Below are 20,745 nucleotides of genomic sequence, written 5' to 3' on the forward strand. Positions count from 1 at the left end.
AGAGTGGGGATCTAGGATGTTTGAACTCAGACGTGGATTATGGAATCCAAAAGATGGTTCTTTCACACTTAGTCCGAGTAAAGACCCTGGACCTTGGGAGATGAGATATGGCTACCTGGTTCCCTCTAGTGGACAAAAGTCAGAATGCTTCAAAGATGGTCCATCTTGGCAAACAGGTTAGGCCATAGTGATTGTGATTAAATATCTTGGAGAGTCAAAATGTGTTACTGGGAGGAGGCTCTTCAAATATATAAATATTGATTTAATGTGTGAAAGACTCTGACTCTGTCCCCATGGGTTGCAGCAGCTTCATAACAATTTTTATCCTGGTTCTGCCACTGGAACCAGCCATGTCAACGTGGATAAGCTGTTTCAGACTTTTCTGACCTGTGACACAAGGATGGTATGTGTGCTCTGCTTGCCTCATCACATGGCTGTTTCAAGAATTATGCTGAAAAAATAATGTGTATGAAAGCATTTTCAAAATACAATGAGCACATTACAGAAATGATTGTTAACATATTCCAAAGGAAGACTGTAGACTCTCTGTCCCTGAGCAAGCTTCCTGGTCAACTGTGTGAAGTAGTTTAGGTGGAGGCAGAAGTGGGACCGTCACCAATTATCAACGTCCTCAGGTCCCTTCCCGTTTGTTATGGGACCTTTAAACATAGCCTTGTTTTAATAATTAGACTCCTCAGATGAGAGAGGCCAGAGAGAAAGCAAAGCATCTTTCCTCTGGTGTAACATGGAAGATACAGGCCAGAGCAGGTAGTAGAGCTTTCGGCAGATGCTGGGGAAGTCCAGTCCCAGACTGTGCCTTGGGGCTGCGGGGGTTACTTTCTTCAGGACACCCTGGACCTGACTGCACTGTCCTCCAGGGAGCTCCTTGTTTTCTGGGTGAACACAATTAATTTTCTAGAAATGTTAATATCTTGATGGAAAGCTTATTTTGTTTTGCTTTTGGAAAAAGTTAGATTCTGAAGATTGAAAAACATAGAACATTTAAACATCATTGGCATACCTAAAATTACTTTAAAAATCTCTTGATAAATAAAGATATTTTGTGTAACTTTGTTACTAACAAAATGATTCAGTTGAAATATTAAATTTAAGAGCACATTTCAGGAATTTTAGTTTCAGCTGATGGACTGAGACCCCACTTGTTTACTTCCTTTCCCTCCCCAAACCCGAGTGAGTGACAGAGAAATATAAAAATGAAATCTATTATCCGCTTTATTACAGCAGTGAAAAGCATGGAAATATCTAATACGTGACAAGAAGTTTTAAGGACTTTCTAGAAGAGGTGAATTAGGTGGTAGCAGACCCAGCTAAAACATGACACAGAAATGACAAAGTGAGGGAGAAAGATGTTCCATGACAAATGCTAACCATACAGAACAAGGGAACAATAGTAGCGTCAAAGTAAAATCTGAGGCCAAAAGACTACTAAATGGAAAAAGAAGGTTTTAAAAAATTATGGAAAGATGTATCATGTAGTCTCTCAGGAAAGTATAACAGTTATGAGCCATTATGCATCATATAACGTGGCATCTAAGTATGTAAGGTAAATGCTGTCAGAAATACATGGAGAACTGCCAAAAGTCAGAGTAGAAGATTTTGCCTACATTTCTCATAAAATAATGGATTAAATTGACAATAATAAATAGGCTCATAGAGAATTTGCATAAAGTATGATTAATAAATTTGATTGTAAATAAATATAGATATCTGCATTCCTCAAACTGAGAATTCATATTCATTTCAAATTCCTTTAAAACAGTTTCAATAATCAATTATTTACTGAGCTATAGGAAAAAACTCAACAAATTTCCCAAAGCAAAATCATAGAACACAAGGATTACAAAAAAAGTATAGTTTCCAAATTCTGGTTGTTTGGAAATGGAAAAACGTGTAAAAATAATTCTTGTTTCAAGAGGGATTGAAAAGTAAAATTAAAGATGACTTAGTCATGAGAACTCTATATGTCAAAACCTGTGATGTATGACTAAGTCTTAAATGCATTTAATAGAAAATAAATGTTGGAAGAGAGTGAATAAATCATTCAAGCCAAAAAACTAGGAAAATAACAGCAAAGTAAAGTTAAAATCACTCTAGGTGGAGGGAAGAAATCAATAGAGATAAATGAGAGATTAATAAAATACAAAAAATAATAACAAAAAGGTAGAATCAATAAATAAAACCAATAACTATTTTTTTTTGAAAGACCACCTCTACTGAGTGTGGGCAACAGAGGGAAAAGGGAAAACACAGATAAACTACATAAGGAGTAAGAAGGATATAATGACAGATGTAGATTCTTTAAAAATTTTTTTTAGGAAGAGATTATTATAAACACCTGTCAGAAACCAGAGCTGAGGTCTGGGAGTGTCCAGGGCACAGGCTTTGGGGCACCTCAGGGCTAGCGTACCAACACAAATGGAAATTCCAGATTTAATTGACCAACAAAGATGTGCTCACGTTAGGTGGACTTTACAAAAATAATTTTCACCTCTCTGCTTTCCCCTATTGGTCCTGGTGGTTTGCTGAGATATTTGCATTACATTTTCGTAACCTGAACACACATGCCCACCCACCCCCACCTCCAATATCACCAGTTATTCTAGAAGGGAGGTTTTGTTTTTCATTTTTAAAAATTTTTAGTTACATGAGGTTTTTTTTCAAGTGTTTTTCTTGATTGCCCATATTAGGCAGCATGTTTAGTGGTGTCCTCTTTTATCTGTAAAGGGTTTATTCCCTGTGTTGATTCCTGGAACGCCGCCAGTATGTGCGCATCAAGGCCCGAGAGTTTGGGGCCATTTGTTTCCTGGCATTTTTTTTCCCCAAAACAAAGAGGAGTCTAAGTAGAAAGTATTCCTGCCTCTACCTCCTCTCATCCTCACTCTTCAGAGATGACTTCGAGATACCTGGTGGCTTTATAATGTCCAAAGAAGGTTGTATACGTGGAATGACCACTCTAAGTTGTGTTTTAATTAATGTTGAAATTATATAAAGTTATAAATCTAAAACCTAGTTCTTTTTTTAATTAATTTTTATTGGACTATAGTTGCTTTACAATGTTGTGTTAATTTCTCCTGTACAGCAAAGTGAATCAGTTATATGCATACATATATCCCCTCTTTTTTAGATTTGCTTCCCGTTTAGGTCATCACGGGGCGTTGAGTAAAGTTCCCTGTGCTATATAGCATGGTCTCATTAGTTGTCTATTTTATATATAGTAGTGTATATATGTCAGTCCCAATCTCCCAATTCATCCCACCCCTTCTCCCCTCCTTGGTAACTGTAAGTTGGTTCCCTACATCTGTGACTATTTCTGCTTTGCAAATAAGTTCATCTTTAGCATTTTTCTAGATTTCACGCATAAGCGATATTATACGATAAAAACCCTAGTTCTTCTTAAGCCTTAAGCTGAATGTATGGACCTTATTTGTAAATTTAATAATTTCGGTATAAAAATGATGATTATTTTTACTTAGTTCATCTTCATTTTAGGTTCCATTAAGTCATAAGTTAACAGATGAAATCCTTATACACTTATCACCAACTAGTTACATAATTAAGCAAATTCCCTTAATGCAAATTCCTACAATACAAATGCAGTGTGTAGGAATCCCTCAAACTTCACATCAAATCTAAAACAGAATTTTCCTATGCACTTACATTTCTTGTAACTCTAATAAAATATAAACATTTGTCTATCAAATTCTCTTAAATGTTTCAAAGATCTTCATAAACAATTGAACATACTGAAGAGAGTTCAGAGTTTACAAAACTTGTTACCAGGTCAAGTGCATGTACACATACACACTTTCACACACACAGCAAGCACACATGTATCAGTAATATGAGTTTGATTCATTTCTTCGTTTCTGTGCTGTCCATTTAAACCTTCCTCTGGCCCCAAATTTAAGCATTCAGCTAAGGGGAACAAATACAGTTTCAGGTTGGATGAGATTGCTTGGTTGAAAGCTTCTGATCCTGAGCAGATCATAGACTTTTAAATTACAAGAATGAGTTTTTGTATTATAAATCATTCCCAGCTTGCTTTTTTTTTCAGCAATGCGTGGTAGACATCTTCCCAGTACATATAGATCTGTGTATTTTTCCCCTGTGATTAAAGAGTATTCTTTTATTTGGATGTTTCACAATTTATCCAGTCAGTCTTCTATTGATTGTAATTTAACTTGTTTTCAGTTTTTGGTACTATATAAAATCATTAAAGGAACATCTTTTTACCTCCCTGCAGTTTACTGATGTTTCTAGATGCTAAGCCCCTGGAAGTATGATAGATGGCACCTTAATAGGTACTTCACCTTAATCTCAAAAAGATTGTATCATTTTGCACTCTTATTGAATACGAAAGGGTCCATTACCCCACACCTGTATAATACCTTATATGGGGTCTAGTCAATTAAAAAATATTTTTGGGGGGGGGTCATTCTGGTGAGTGGAAAGTATCTCCTTTTAATTTATAATTTTCCTGAATATTTTGTCAAATGTTTTTAGGCAACTTGTATTTCTCCTCTTTTGTGGATTGCCAGTTTATGTTCTTTTCCTTCTTTCTAGTTGGGTTGCCTTTTTCTTTTTTTTTTAATGGGAGTTCTGAGTATAATAGATACTAACCCTTTATTTTTTTGCACTTTAGTTTCTGTTCACCACTTTTATCAAACTTTGTGTATTGTGTCTTTTCACTGCTTCATTTGAAATTTTATGGAGTCAGAATTTCGGTCTTTTCATCTGTGATGCTTGGATTTCAGTTTTGCCTGGAAGATCCTTTCCACTCCAGTATTTCAAAATATTCTCCTGCATAGTTTAGTACTTTTACAGGTTGTTTTTTAGGTCCATATTTTTAATCCTGTATGTGGTGTGATGTGTAACTCTAATTTTATTATTAATTTGCCAAGTTTTAACAAAAAAGGAAAAAAATTGAAATTCTGATGGGCTTTGAATTAATTTTCCATATTAATTGGGGGAGGATTTACATCTTTCCCAAACTGAATTTTCCCATCTAGGGATGTGGCTTTTTGAGTAGGTTTGCTGCGTTTCTCATAATATGTATTCCTCATTATTGCTGATTTTTTACTTGCTCTTATGAGTGGGATCTCCTTTTCCTTTAAAGCATTTTCTTTTGGGCTATTGCTGGTATAAAAGAAAGCCATTGAAATGTGCATAGTTACATTTATTGTATATTTTCGTATTCATTTTCTGGTTAACCAACAGTCAGAGAGTCCAAGAATGGTTTTGCCGGAAGGAAAGATTCAGTCTTAACCCGGCAGGGAAACCTTTGATGTTAACATCTTCTGCCCACAGAACAGAAGAATGTGTATTTCCGTGATAATACTAGTGATGATGATTCTTCTGTTGTTGGCTGACTGAGATAGTTTCTCATGTGAATCCTTATTATGGCATCCTTATTTAAGTACAGAAATTCAAGTTCACCCAGCAGATAAGGAATGTTTGACTCAGAAATGTCTAGTCTTTGTTTTGAGAGACCTTCAAGTATATCCAATAATCTACTGGAGTGTAATAACTTGTCCACGTTTCCTAAATATTACATTAATGTTCATTTTAATGTTGAAAAAGAAGTTAGTGTCCTCCACCATCAATGGGAGAAGCAATTATTGGAAGGATGTCCCAGAATCAAAAAGTTAAGAAAATATTGCCTCTTCCAAAAATCTTGAAAATGTCCATTTGGATTAAAATCATTACAATGATGTTGTTATAAGTATTAAATTCATGAAATTTATTCCTCTGTTTTTCTGTAGAATTCATTGTTTGTCATTTACCAATATTTTTATGTGTTTCTTTTTTGTTTTTTTAAGAAAATAGATGTTACCAATAAAGCTGTTGCGGAAATTCTTTCAAAAGCCACAGAATATCTTCAGCCAAATCCAGGTAAAGTTAGAAAATGTCTTGAAATATTTAATTGTTCATTCACTGTCGTAGATTCTAATAACCCAGGTTTACTTGAGCATATGGTTTACATGATCTAGAAACAATGTCCTCTGTGTCCAAATAATGAAATTCAGTTATTATTTTAAGTTGAGTGACTAAAGGTAGTTGCAGTGAATCCTAGCTGATGACAAACAGAACAGACACTTCTGTGAACTATGGTGACGTTATTTGGATGGAGTCTTTGTCTTAGAGGCAAGACACTGCTAAGCAAACACATTTTTGATGAGACACTTCAGAAACCCGCTAAATATTTTGTCAATGTTTTCTTATTCAGTTGTTTCCTTTTTTCTTTTTTTAAATTTCTGCCATCCTGTTCTAATGGTGCCTTGACTTTGAAATGGCTTTCACTTCATGGCTCAAGTGCTGATGTAGTGAGGCACAGTGAGCACGAGAAACATGAGAAGGTCCAGTGTTACTGCAGCTTCTTGACAGGAGGTCTTTCATTGCTAGGTATTGAAGCAGCATGTCTTGATGAAGTTTTCCTAAGTTCTAAATTATAGAAACCAATAGAGGGCGTCCAAGCTTTGAATTCTGTGGATTTCCAAATCTGCCTTTACTTTGTATGAATGTATTATTTGCGCATAATTACTGTGATTCCCTCGGCTGTGGAAATCAGCACACATCCAACCATCTGAAAATCTAGAAAATAAATTTAAAAACATGCATTGAAATAAATATTATGTCCAGGCAGAATGGCAGATATAAAATTCTTTAGAACTGTACAGATGGTTATAGTTTTAAAAACCATAATAGTATATCTCTTCCCTGGCCTTGTCAATAATTGAAACATACAAGTCCCTTCTCCTGATGAATCAGATAGCACATATTTAGCAAATGTTTCCTCTAGGCAAGGGGCTTTCCTGGGTCCTGGGATATACGGTTGAGTTGCAGGGAACCTCAGTGAGCTGACATGGAATGGGGTAGGGAGGTGTTGGCCAACAATGAAAGTGCCCACTTGGCCAGACATCTCTGGTTATTCCTGGAGAAGAGGAAGGGAGGCCTAACAGCCTTTAATTCCTTTTAGTGGCCCTCACTCACGGGACTGCTGCATCCCACATCCCTCCCTGACAGTGGGGAAGAGGAGCGGAAAGTGTGTGTGTGTGTGTGTGTGTGGGGCGGGAGAGTGAAGCCTGTGTGTCTGGGGAGCAGGAAAATAAGTGCTTCCAGGATGAGGTGGCCAAGATTCAAAAAGGCTGGCATGGTGACTGTCTAAAGCTTTGCTACTCAAAGCGTGGTCCACGGACCAGCAGGGTCATCATACCCTGAGTAACTGTGAAAAATGCAGAAACTTGAGCTCATCCCAGAGAGACTGAATCAGACTCTACATTTTAACAGGATCCTTGGGTGCTTTGCATGCACATTAAAGTTTGAGAAGCACTAGTCTAGAACACTTTAAAATAAATATGTCGTTATTGAAATAAGAGAAAATAAAAGTTTATCCCTTTATCACTTAAAATTATCTCAAACACCACCCAGCCTGCAGAAGAAAACCCCAAATCCTTGGCTTGGTGTTCCGTTCACAGCCACCTTTTCCCCTAGGTATTTCCTGATTTGTCCTGTATTAATTTCTTCTTGGGTCAAAGCAGCCTACTCTTGATCTGTTGGTTAGAAACCATAAACATCCCCCTTCTGCATCTTAACACTGTTTCTGCAGTTGCGGGGGTGGGGGGCATCCTTCCATCTTTATTCAGCATACTGTTATATTTGCCTTTCTGTTACACCACACCAGACATTATTTGCCTAATTACATCTTGTATTTTCTGCCTTCCAGTAACTATAGAGTGTGAACTCCTTGAGAGCGGAGGCTGTCTTAGGTCTCTCTGGAGTCCCAGTAATGAGCATGGTGTGTGGCACAGAGCTGGGATGAGTAAACACTCATGGCCTGCGTCAGAGAGGAAGGTCCCAAGCAGTGGCCACCCGTCATTTCCCTTGGGTACAGGGGTGGAGCTGCACCTGAGGGACCGTCAGTACAGACTCCTGTCCACCATGGGGGCATCCGTCGCCTGTTGGCTCTGCTTCCTGAGTGGGAGTGGGCCGCGCGGCGGCCCTGCGCCATGGGGTTGGACGTCATCAGTCTGGACACACTCTTTGGGGTGGGGGCGTTAACCACCAGTTGGTAGTTTGAAACATCCACCTCAGCAGTTCTATTCTTACTGTGCAGTTGGTCCCCAGGAAAACTTGTCTGCCCAGGTGTCAGCGTGTGACTCAGAGAGCTAGCTGTGGGTGGGAAACGATTGCCCCAGTTGCTCTTATTTGGGAGTCGACAGTGTGTGCCATGATTTCTGTTTTTCATCTTGGCTGTGGGACAGTGCCCTTAGCACCCACCCCGGTTCAGGATCTAGAAAACCATACGAGAAACTAGATCACACAGGTTACCTTCCTGTCTCAGGCCTCTGACATTTTGTCTGGGGCGACCTTGATTTCTCCAGCCGCGTTTGTTAGATGCTGTGTGCCTGTCACTCCGCCGTGCCACTTTAAGGAATTACAAATGATAATGTTTTTAAGCATACAGAGCTAAGCTAGGCATGCTGAACACTGTGTCGAAGATCCGAGGACAGGTGAAAACCACGGGGTACCCACAGACGGAAGGCTTGCTGGGCGACTGCATGCTGAAATACGGCAAGGAGCTCGGGGAAGGCTCCACTTTTGGTGAGTATTCCCACATCACCTGGCAGAGCTGAGAATGCGTCCTTTGTCGATTTTAGGTTATGCACAAAACCTTCATTTTTATCAACTCTTATTTTTTTCACATTATCAAAGTAATACATATTCAGGGGTTCCCTGGTGGTCCGGTGGTTAAGACTCCAGTGCTTCCATTGCAGGGGATGTGGGTTCAATCCCTGGTCTGGGAACTAAGATCCCTCATGCTGTGCAGCAAGGCCAAAAAATTAATTAATTAAAATTTAAAAAAAGAAGTAATGCATGTTGATCGCAGGAAGTTTAGAAAATCATAGGCGAGTAAAGTAAAGGAAAACACCAGCATCACCCATGGTTACCTACCCAATGATGGGCCCAATTACATTCTTTGACGTGTATCCTTTATACCTTTTGTTTATTCTTATATGTTTTCACATAAACCTTAAAAAAATTAAAATGAGGTTTAATATATATACCCTAATTCTCTTTTTTAATCTGCTTATTCCCACTGACCATAGTGTGGTCCGTGTCATAAAACAATCTTCTACCGTATTGTTTCTAAAGGCTGCATAATATTCCGTGTATCCCTAGTTGGTTCAATCAATCCCATTTACTGGATATTTAGATTTTTTCCTTTATGTGAAAAAATTTACATAGCATTTATGATAGCCACTTTCATAGATAAAGCTTTGGGAATATCCAAGATTATGTTCTTAGGTGAACTTCCTAGTACTGAAGTCCCTGAGTAGAGTATAACCTGTTTTTCAGGTTTTTGAAACACAGTCCCAGTTGACCCTGCGGAAAGATTATACCATTTTGACACTCCCACCAGGAGGGTATGAATGAGAGTGTGTTTCCCGGCACGGTTACTGACTTTTGGGAATTATCCTTTTAGTTTCCTTTTAAATTCCTGATACTTTGATTTGTAACAAATAAAACTGGTATCCGGGCACTGCTGTAATGTCACTGTTTGGATTGTGTGTGAGGCAGATTTTCGTTCCTGTTTGTCACCATCTTTGTGAATTGTGTATTTGTGTCCTTTACCTATTTTTATATTAAGGTGTTCTCTTTTTTTTTTTCTTACTGGTTTATGAGCTTTTTCAATGGTCAGGATACTTGCTTTTTGTCTGTCTTGTAGGTTGATGAAGTTTTGCCCCAGATAGGCATACACCTTCTGACGTTGTAGGTGGAGATCATTTTAGCAGAAAAAGATTTTTGCTTTTTATTTAGTGGTACTCATTGGTCTTCCTTTATATTAAGCTTATGGCTTTGATATCACATTTAGAAAAAATTTTCTATCCCTCCCCACCTCCACTAATAAACTGTGTAAATGTTTATACTCTATTTTGATACATGTGTTTTCTTTTCTTGCCTTTGTATTTCCATGCTCCTGAGTTTAATGGGTGAATACTGTGCAATAGGGTTTTAATTTTGTGTTCTCACAAATAATAACTAGTTGCCCTAACACTTTATTGAAAAGTTCAGTCTTTCTCTGCTGATTTGCTGTAACTTTTTTGTTACAAAATTTTATATATTTTAAATTTGTTTCTGATCTTTCTCTTATGTTTTCTTGATTGGTAACCTGTTTTGATCCAGTGCCATGCTGTTTTAAATATCATCATTTAAAAATATATTTTAATATATTTAACTAAAATTTCCCCTAGATATTATAAAAAGTTCATGGACATACTCACCTATTTTATTTTTCCAGATGAAACTTAGAGTCATTTTAAGGCCCCTCTACTAAAAAACAAAAAAGTTCTTAAATTTTGATTAAGATTATTTTAAATTAATAAATTATATTGAGGGTGAATTGAATTTGATATGTTATTCTTCTGGGAGACTTTGGTGCATTTGCTACTCATATAATGGTGACAAGGAAAGATATGAAAATTGAGAATTCAGATATTAGGCCATAATCATTCATCTAGGAAATTGGGGGGAAGTCTTTTGAAAACTTAAAAAAAATAATCCCAAACGTTAAAACGATTAGACACAGAGGGCGGCAGGATCCTTCAGAACAGGATAATGTGATTTTTATTTTATTTCCTTGCTGAATGGGGCCAAGATGGCCTATTCCTTGTCCTGAAGGCTGACTGGTGGAGGGAATAAGAGAGACCGCCAGGCAGGCCCTGACATCCACGGACAGTCCTGCAGGGCATCTGGCCCGGTGACAGGGCAGGGACGTTGAAGGGCAGACAGTTGGGTCGCTTCCCAGGTGCCCAGCGACTCAGGGGACTTGTGTTGAGAAAGAGAGCTGGCATCAGTAGGGCATCAGGCACAGGCTGTGAGGAGAAGACTGTGCTGTCGGAGGCTTTCTTCTCGAGGCCGCGTGGAAACGTCCTCAAGTGCAGAGACCTCCACGGGTGGAGGCTGAGCCCCCACGGCCTCACGGAAGAGGGGATGTCAGACCCATGGAGGTGACAGCTAAGATTCAGAATGTCATCTTTGGCACCTTCAAGGAAACATATTTGGAGATGTTTCTGTCAAAGCTAAATTAACTGACATTCTGAGGCGTGATCGCTTGTGGCGGAGTGAATGGTGGGGTCAGAAACAGTTTCCTCCGTTTCTGACCAGTTGGCCAGGAAAGAATCCCCAGGCCAGGAAAGGATGTCTTATCTCCCTCTCAGAAGAAGTTAGAACCAGACTCTGGGGAGTTCGTTAAGGAAACTTAGCCTCCCAGGAGGAACAAAGCCATCTGTGGGCCAAAACAGAGTCTCGGTCAGCTGTGGTTTAGAGTAACAGGTTCTACTTACATTTTGCAGCGTCCTGTAACATACACTATCTAGTTTATTTCTTTAAAAAAAATAAAAAGTGAGGTGAGGTGATATTCCTATCCCAGTTTTACAGATGAGTAAACTGTGCATGGCTTTGACTAGTAGGTGAAACAACTTGAAGGTCTGAATTTGCTAGAAGTACAAATTCTTGGGCTGGGATTTCAGGTCTTCTTCAAGCCTGAAGTTGAGAGACCCCAAGGTCTACCCTTTTAAGAGATCAGTTTGGAGAACCCCAACTACAGGAAAAAGAGCTCAGTTTATAGTGCAGCATTTCCCAGATATGTCTTCTAGAAAACCTGCTACCCTCCTTGTGCTCAGTTACCAGGAGGCCTACCTGCAAAATACTGAAGGTTAACTGGCGCTGAATACCAGGGTTTCACCCAACTGAAGCTGCCCATCACTGCCCAAGCCTGGCATGACTGGCCTGAACCTCACTGCAAGAGCAGACCCTGCCTACCCTGCTGAAAGGCTGTTTGTCCCGTGTGACACTGCCAGGCTTTCTTTGACATCGGAAAGTGTAGGGAGCCTTAGAACCATCCCAAGAATACAAGGAGTGGCCTCAAGAAGACCTAGCTGCTAGAAGCCGAGATGAGGTTTTGTTCATTTATTTCCATTGTAATCTTTATTGGTTAATACTTAACGCCGGATGAATGAATCCTTTTATTGTTTACAAAGAGGGATTTTGTTCTTGCGTGTCTAAGGAACCCTTGGTGCCAGCTCACAAAACTACCAGTTTAAAAAAAGAAGCTTTACCCCCATCTAGTGGCTGATATGCTGAGCACCTCGGTCTGACTGCGCCCGGGAGTTTTATTCTGTGCAGTGGAGAAAGTGCGGAAGTAGTGAGGAGAATGTGGACAATAGAAAGACTTTCTTGTTTTTATGTTTTCTTTTTCTCCAGGTCAAGATTCAAAGGTTCCAGAGTGAGGACCTTGTTACACACCATTGATCACCGTAAACTTTTGGGAAAGAGTTAACTAAATATCACTGTTAATTTAGAGTTTGTTCTGCTAAAGAACCTTTTTATTTGTATTTTCTATTGAAGGCAATGCATTGATAGAAGTTGGTGAGTCCATGAAGCTAATGGCTGAGGTGAAAGACTCTCTTGATATTAATGTAAAGCAAACTTTTATTGATCCACTTCAGTTACTACAAGACAAAGATTTAAAAGAGATTGGGGTAAGTTTTCTAGGCTATGAATCTTCCTGTTGCTACTTAATATGATGTTTATATTATTTAAAATCATTAGAACATTTCTACAGCAACTCAGTGAAAGCATCATCTTATTGTGGGTGGTAAAAAAAAAAAACTCAGTTATGTTTACCTAGCTCATTGGAAAAGAGTTCCTAGGATCAATTAGCCCTTAATTTTGTACCTTATTGAAGCCAGCTAGAAGCCAAGCTCAAGATACATATTTCTATATTCTTTTCTCACATAACAAAATGGTTCCATAACTTTGTGGATTTTTTTAAAAAAATATTTTTTTTTAATACTTTTTTTTGGGGGGCTGCACTGCATGGCTTGTGGGATCTTAATTCCCCAACCAGGGATTGAACCCGGGCCCTTGGCAGTGAAAGCATGGAGTCCTAACCACTGGACTGCCAGGGAATTCCCTGAACTGGATTTTTGATTATCAAAATCATACCCTACTAGCTGCATCTTTTGATACATTACACTAGTGATTATTATTTTCCATTACTTCTTAAGGAAATCAGGACCTAGAAATCAACATTTTGTATCTGGAAAATGTTAAAAATGGCCCTCCAGAGCATACATGGGAGCTTTCAGGGACCTGTAGGTAATCACATGCCACTTGCTTGGTGGTGTTTTTGCAGATGCACAAAAACAGCCTTGAGACTTCTGCCCCGCCAGGGACTTCTACCCTGGGGGGCAGCCTGCATGAGACCTTCTTTGGGCACCCCCTTGAGAAGCTGCCCAGAAGGCCTTCCTCCAATTTCCTTGAGGAGTGATCTGTATGCAGCCCAGGCCAGCCTGGAAGTCAACCAAAGCTTGGGGATGCCCACTTTTCCTTTCTTCAGGCCCAGTGCTTCTCATGGTGTGGTGCCTGGACAGGCAGCATCCGCATCACGTTAGACATGAAAATTCTTGGGCCCTTTTCCAGAGCTTCCCAGTGGAAAGTCCTGGGTGCCTGTATAGGCGTTCAGAATGTACACTGAAATCAAAGGGACTGAAGGGAATTTGGGAAGGTTGAACCAAAACCTTTCAGGAACCCCGGAACATTCTGCTACCCCCCAGCACCTCCCTCAGCTCCTTACTCCTGTTTTCCTTTTTCTCTTCCATCTCAGGGAAATCAGTGTCCCTTTCTGCTCCCTCAGGCCAGTCCACCACTGGGCCCCAGAGTCCATCATCCTCACCTCCTCAGGGCCTTTGCCACATCCAGCATCCTCTCTCCGGAATCTCCCTTTTCCCCTTTTTTTATCTATCATTTAAACACATCAGCACAGCAGCCCTTGACTCCTGGCTTCACATCTTGGCCTCTTCAGTCCACTCTCCGCACCACAGCCAGAGCAGTCTTCCTAAGGTACAACCCCCAGTAGCTGCCCACTGACTTTGGAGTAAAGAGTCCGCACCATAGTCCTTAATTCCCTGGCCCCTCCTTCTCTCTACGGGTTGATCACTTACCCCTTCACACTTGAACTCTCTGCCCAGCCTCTCTGAGTTACTTACAGTCCCCAAGGGATGTTTCGCTTTGTGCTCTCCCTCTATTCTTTGTCTTTCTCCTTTTCCTGCTCCTCCTGGCTAAGTCATCTCACCTCACAGATTTCAGCTCAGATGTTCTGTCCTTTGGGAAGCTCTTGTTCTCTCCCCAGCTTAATCAGGTGCTCCTTCTGTGTTCCCTGTGCTGTGAGCATCACTGCTTCTCTTTTTCTGTTGTTTGGAGTAAGTGCTTTGGAGTAAGGAGTCATGTTTTGTTCACTTTCGTAGTCACGATGAGTAGCGCAGCCTCTGTGCTCACAAATTATTATTGGATGGATGATTCTAGAGAAGAGACATTCTGGGTTGTGGGGATGCCAGAACATCTTTCCCAAATGCAGAACCTTAAAACCAAATACCTCCTTTGCTGAAATACACAATATGCCATTTCCTCTTGTGCTGTTGTCTTTGAAAAAAGCCATACAGTCTCTAGGTCTATCCACCTCATTACATACAGCTCAATTTCGTTCCTTTTTATGGCTGAGTAATATTCCATTGTATATATGTGCCACATCTTCTTTATCCATTCATCTGTTGATGGGCATACAGAGACTGTCATACAGAGTGAAGTAAGCCAGAAAGAAGAAAACAAATACCATATGCTAACTCATATATACGGAATCTAAAAAAATAGTACTGATGAACCCAGTGACAGGGCAAGAATAAAGATGCAGATGCAGAGAATGGACTGGAGGACATGGGGTTGGGGGGTGGTGAAGGGGAAGCTGGGACGAAGTGAGAGGGTAGCATAGACATATATACACTACCAACTGTAAAATAGGTAGCTAGTGGAAAGTTGCTGTATAACAAAGGGAGATCAACTCCATGATGGGTGATGCCTTAGAGGGCCAGGACGGGGAGGGTGAGAGGGAGTCGCGGGAAGGAGGGGATATGGGGATATATGTATAAATACAGATGATTCACTTTGGTGTACCTCAAAGGCTGGTACAAGAGTCTAAAGCAATTATATGCCAATAAAAGGCTTAAAAAAAGAGCCGTACAGAAAGTCCACTGGATGACATTGCTCTTCCACTTGACCTGGTCAAGGTCAAGGGTAGGGTAGCTAGCCATGGACACAAATGTGGATCCTGAGCAGTGAGTGGGAGAAATGTGCAAAATACACACATCCTTAAATGTTTCTCCCTATGCAAAAAATAATTTTCTTAATGGTATCTCTTGTTACTCAACTCTGGTTTGATAGAGAAACTGTATAAATTTAAACTTAAGTCCTATAGGTGATCAAGAATTGAGTCTAATATTCAGAAGGCTTTTCCAGTCTCAACTGTGCTCTATAGATCTTGGACATCCAGAATGGAGAGCCTGTTCATTTAACATATGACTGATATATCTGTAAAAGGTCTTCTGGACTCAAAGGGCTTTTATAAACATTTTGTCACCCATAAGTAGCCAGGCTGAGCCTGGTTGTCCCCATTTACAGCTGCACATGTAGAGGCACAGAGGGATTTAGAGACTTGCCCAGAGTCACAAAACATGTAAGAGAGATGATTCTGACTTTTTGTCCCATATACTCTTTTCACCCAGTCCTTATGGAAGTTAGAACCAGTGCTTCCCACTAAAAAGAATAGTCAAGTTACCCACATGCTTCAGTGGGACAATCTGTTTTCACACACACTTTCAATATCAAATATCTGTTTTCCAGGGGTTATGGTCATAAACTCCCTTGCCCTGTGCAGTTATCCCTTCTATAGTATTTCTGACATCAGGTCCCTGTGCTTGCCACAAACTGTGAGGGGGAACCTACTACCACACATGGCGCTGCATTCCATGAATGGACACCTCTAATATTTATAATTGTTTTACTTTGTTAAAGAGATCATATTTTTTAAAAGGAATTCCACCATGTCAGAGGTTGCCTGTGAACATCCGTCCTCTGTGTGTATCACATCCATCAGTGGCATTTATTCAGCTTGTTCTGTAATTGTTTGGGAACTTTATGGAAGATGCATAGGTATTCTAGAGGATACTGGAAATTGTGTTTTTATAATCTACTTCTTAGTGAGGAGTTGACAGCAGTGCTAAAAGAAACATACTTTTTTTGGTATAATTTGTTTGGAAATTATCTGGACATTAATAGAGCCTAAGTGAGGAGTCCTATAGAGCAGTGGTCCCCAACTTTTTTGGCACCAGCTTCGTGGGAGACGGTTTTTCCACAGATGGTGGGGAGGATAGTTCAGACAGTAATGCGAGCAATAGGAGGTGGCAGATGAAGCTTCATCTGCTCTCCCGCCACTCATCTCGTGCTGTGCGGTGCAGTTCCTAGCAGGCCGCAGACCATTACCGCACCTGTTAACCAACCCCTGGTCTGCGGACCTCTGCTATAAAGAACCTTGGAAAATTAATCTGAGTACTGATACTGCATCCTTATGTTCCATGTAGACACTCATTCATTTATCTTCCATCCATCCATCTGCTCATTCATTCATTCCACAAACATTCCTTGTAGACCGGCAGTAAAGGGAGCCTCTAATAGGTGCTGAGTGCATGCAAAAGAAGTGTAAGGTGGGATCCTGTTCCCTAGAATTTATACCCAGAAAAAGCAATGACCATTTTCATAGAAATGCTAAATATTTCTTTATGCTGTGTTTAGTGTAACAGTTCTCTGAAGGACTCCTTTGTCTCTTAGCACCACCTGAAAAAGCTGGAAGGCCGCCGCCTGGATTATGATTATAAAAAGAAGCGAGTAGGTAAGATACCAGATGAAGAAGTCAGACAAGCAGTAGAAAAATTTGAAGAGTCAAAGGAGTTGGCTGAAAGAAGCATGTTTAATTTTTTAGAAAATGATGTAAGTATTTAAACCAAACAGGAGACTTTAATGTGAATGAAAACATTAACTGTATGACTAGGGTCAGCATGTTGAGAAGCTCTGGAGCCTTAGTTGTTACAAATTTCTGGAATTTTTTGTAACCATTATCTCCTGCCTCAGAAATAGTTTCAGACATCTGGCAAATCTTGACTCAAATCTCAGATCTGGAGAAGTCCTGTTGGTCCTGGATTTGCTTCAGGGATGTGCTTGGGTTGGCGCTGGGGAGGTAGGGTTGTCTTGGGTGAAGAGCATGGTAGATCAACCTTTCTTTTGAGACCATAGCATAGGTGGTTTTGCAGGACAATGGAAAGCCCAAGTCACGTGTTAATTTGCAGTTTTGCTAAGACTGTGAAAAGTGCTCTGTGAGGCAGATGTTTGAGGAGGAGCAGCTCTCTTGGCTGGTGGGAGAGCCTCACTCATCACCCAGCTCTCTGATGCCTTTACTTGTCATAGCAAACCTTCAGGATATAAAAGTGTGACCTAAGTTTTTCAGCTGTACCAGTGGTGCTTGTGAACTTGGGGATTGTGAAGGTCTTGACACAGAAATGCTAACATTCTGTTGTACCGTGATTCTTGCCACTAGCTCTTATTTTATTTGTCCAAGTAAAGTTAGATTAAATGGAACTAAAGAGGATGGTAACTCCCAAGTGGGCACCGTCAAGGCTGAAGGCCACCCTTCTTTGCCTTGGCATTTGGCATTTTTTTCTGTCTTATGGGAAGAGCCCTTGGCCACCTGCCCCCCTCCAGGGTTCCCACCCTAAGCCTGGCCTTGGTGATGCCATGAACCACCTCAGCCCAGCATTAGCTTTGGACCTATTTGTTGAACTTTCAGTCCTGTTGGAACAAGTCAGAGGGTTTATTTATCTGCAAAACTATGTTCTACTTATAATAATTTATTAAAGGGTACATTGAGTTATTGCATCTTCTGAGTCAAGAAAAGCCAAATGTACTGAGCACCTTTTATCTGCCGTGGGGGTGGATTATGTCCAGTGTTGACAAGACATTAATCCTGGAGGAAACAATTTGAAATTCTCGTGTCCATTAGACCTCAGTACCAAAAAGTACATTCTATTATGTTTCTCCTTTTAAATATTTTATCAGGTTTTTTTCTTTTACATCTTATGAGAAATGGGAAGAGGTATAATATTTTTCCCTGTTTTTCTTTATTGTTTGCTTTCCCTTAAAAATATAAATTTCCTTGAAATTATCCCCAAGCAATAGACCATTTGGTTTTGTTTTGTCTTGGATTGCCATATTTGATTTTTTTGAAGTATTTAGAAAGTGTTTTGAAGTGTGAGGTATCAGATGCATGTATTCCTTATAGGCCCCAGCAAACACCCTTCCAGTCCCACGCCCTTTAGAGGTGGATTTAAACTCTGAGGTGGAATCTCACGTGTCAGTTGTGCCACCTAACCCATGTGCTTTATTCATGACCTTTATTCATGGTCTGTGATGAGCTATTGCAAAGAACTCCATTAGGGATGCCTGCCTTGGCTTCTCTGGCCTTGGCAGTTGACCCAAGAGACCTCAGTTTTCCCTTCAGTATCAGTCAAAATCAGAAATGATCCCTCCTTTACAAAAGCTCAGTCATTTGTCCATTTGTTGACGGTATTCTGCTTGTCACAAATGAGTTAACCCCTTCCTACCTCACCCTGGGAGAAGCAAGAGCTGGCTTATAACTCAAGCCCCACAGGGGTCCTGGTGTTGGCCCTGCAGAAGCGTGGATTGCAGTGTTTCCCCTAAAGTTTCCTGGGGCGCGGTGAGGGGTACCTTCATTCAGCTCTGAGGAACATGGGCTGCTCCCTTATTTTAGGGCCTGGGTCCACATCTTCACTGGCAGCCATGGAAACCAGCCATTGAAATGGGAAGAGATCAAACGGTGAAGGACTTTCCAGGCTGCCTTGGAACTGGGCTCCATCTCTTTCTCTTCCCACCTTTCCTTGTGCGATTTTTAACTGCAGTGGTTACCCTGTGTGCTGTGGTTGCTGATTCTTGAGATAATGGTGGTGCTAAGGAGCCTGATGGTGGCAATGCTGACAGTGACGAGAGCTACCATTTGCTGACTCAGGATAGGGAGGCTGCTCTTACCTTTGCCCGTATCATGGTTTATAGTTGAGGAGACTCACAAGTTATTGTGGAAGCTCCAGAAGACTGCCTTCATTCTCTTCTGGGGCAATAGCAATTAGACCTAGAAAGGGACAGCCTTGTCTTTTCCATGACGGTATCTGGCCACATCCAGCTGGTCCGGCAGTCCTGTTGAAGAGACAACTTCTAGAAAATGTTCTCCATTCCCCCTGGGCCTGACATGCCAATACGGAGACTGCCTGGTGCTTAGGCATAAACAGTGGGTGTGACTTGTTGGGGGAAAGACAGAGAACCAGTACACAGTGGGATGAAACATGCTTTGAGCTCTCAGGCCCATGCTTGGCCCTTCTCCAGCAACCAGGCCAGGCCCAGTGGCTCTGCAGCCCACAGAACCCTGACTTCCTACTCCCTCTGGGTCACCTACCTCATGTCCAACCTTCATCACTCAGCCTTTTGTATCCATGTCTGGTTCCCTTCATGGTGAAGAAGCTCTGAATGAGGAGCTGTGCTTCGGGACAGCTGGTGATGGTTGGGTTTTCTTCCAGAAACTCATCCAGGAACTAAAGATGCCTAGGATCTAATTCCCAGATTAAACACAGTGGGTCTGCAGGCCCTGCCTTTGCCCTATGGATTGGATATTCCATCTGACCTGGTGCCTGCGAGAGACCAGGTACATGCCTGCTTCTTGAGGACAGACAGACTCTCAAACACGTGGCCTCAGGGACATGGTGGCAGACAGCAGAGGCCCTGGCACGTTCTCCAGACACACGTGGGACATGCTTATCTTATTGTGGGTTAGAGGTTTGGGGGTATCAGTCAGAACTGGTCATCTCTTTGGGTTCTGACTAATTGAGGAACTGATACAAAAACTAGATTGGCATCAAGAGGTAGCCCTTTTAACTGAAGAGAACCCCCAGTGGTTGTAAGATGCAGGTCTCCTGGTCACCTGTGTTGAAGGGGATGGCACGGCTGAACCACGTCCAGATCACACTCTCTGCTCCTGGCACCCTCATTGGTAAAAGCGGCCCCAGCGCAGAGCCAGCCTGACTCACGCACTCAGACACAGGCTGAGACCCACGGCCTCTGGCCATGTGGAGCTGGGTTTTGAGGCAGTGAACCCATCCTCCTTAGTTAAGGAACATTTCCTGATCTGATCCATAGGGGGAGGAGTGAAGAGGGGCTGGGAAAAGGGCTTGCAAGTGTTCCCTCCAAAGAGCGAAAAGCAGAGTAGCGTGAAGGAAGGGAGACCATCTGAGGTGGCGGGTCTGGAGCTCTGGGGCCACCTGCGCATCTCCGTCTGGCACTAACAATGCAAGCCCCAAAGCCTTGCTCTCCAGGGAACAGGTGGTATCTTCTCCAGCCCTCACGGCCTGTAGCCCTGGCGAAGACACGATAAAAGCTTCACCGGATACAAAATCTGTTTGCCAAAGATCTACCTGATTTGAGAAGAATTCCAACCAGAACTAACGGACTTGGTCTTTCCGGGGTCTCCAAACGCAGATCAAGCAACTCTTCCCAGGCTTTTCTGGGGGTTTCCAGGGTGTCATCTGTGCTCACATCTCTCGTGTCCCAACTGAGAGACAAACAGGGTCAGCCAAACAAGGATGACGAACCAGCCCCCTGCCTAGAGGCCAGGGCTGTCTGGAAAATTGTGTAGGCAGCTTGGGCCTGGGCCCACACGGGACTCCAACTTCCTACCCCAGGCCTAGTCTAGACCTGAGAGTCACCCTCAGGGAG

At 41.5% G+C, this 20,745-nt stretch overlaps 1 protein-coding gene across 10 annotated transcripts in view; it reads left to right on the forward strand.

Annotated features, from left to right (window-relative positions):
- SH3GL3 (SH3 domain containing GRB2 like 3, endophilin A3) overlaps positions 1-20,745 on the forward strand; it is a 302,977-nt gene that overhangs the window by 250,236 nt on the left and 31,996 nt on the right. For 8 of the 10 annotated variants that reach the window (XM_057721494.1, XM_057721495.1, XM_057721492.1 and 5 more), the window contains 4 exons: positions 5,841-5,913; positions 8,479-8,622; positions 12,430-12,563; positions 16,744-16,902. In XM_057721494.1, coding sequence (XP_057577477.1) covers positions 5,841-5,913; positions 8,479-8,622; positions 12,430-12,563; positions 16,744-16,902 — 510 coding nt within the window. The remainder of the gene's footprint in view (positions 1-5,840; positions 5,914-8,478; positions 8,623-12,429; positions 12,564-16,743; positions 16,903-20,745) is intronic. The other 2 variants (XM_057721498.1, XM_057721499.1) reach the window with 2 other exon arrangements.

This window comes from Hippopotamus amphibius, chromosome 2, assembly GCF_030028045.1.
Source record: "Hippopotamus amphibius kiboko isolate mHipAmp2 chromosome 2, mHipAmp2.hap2, whole genome shotgun sequence".
Lineage (NCBI taxonomy): Eukaryota > Metazoa > Chordata > Mammalia > Artiodactyla > Hippopotamidae > Hippopotamus > Hippopotamus amphibius.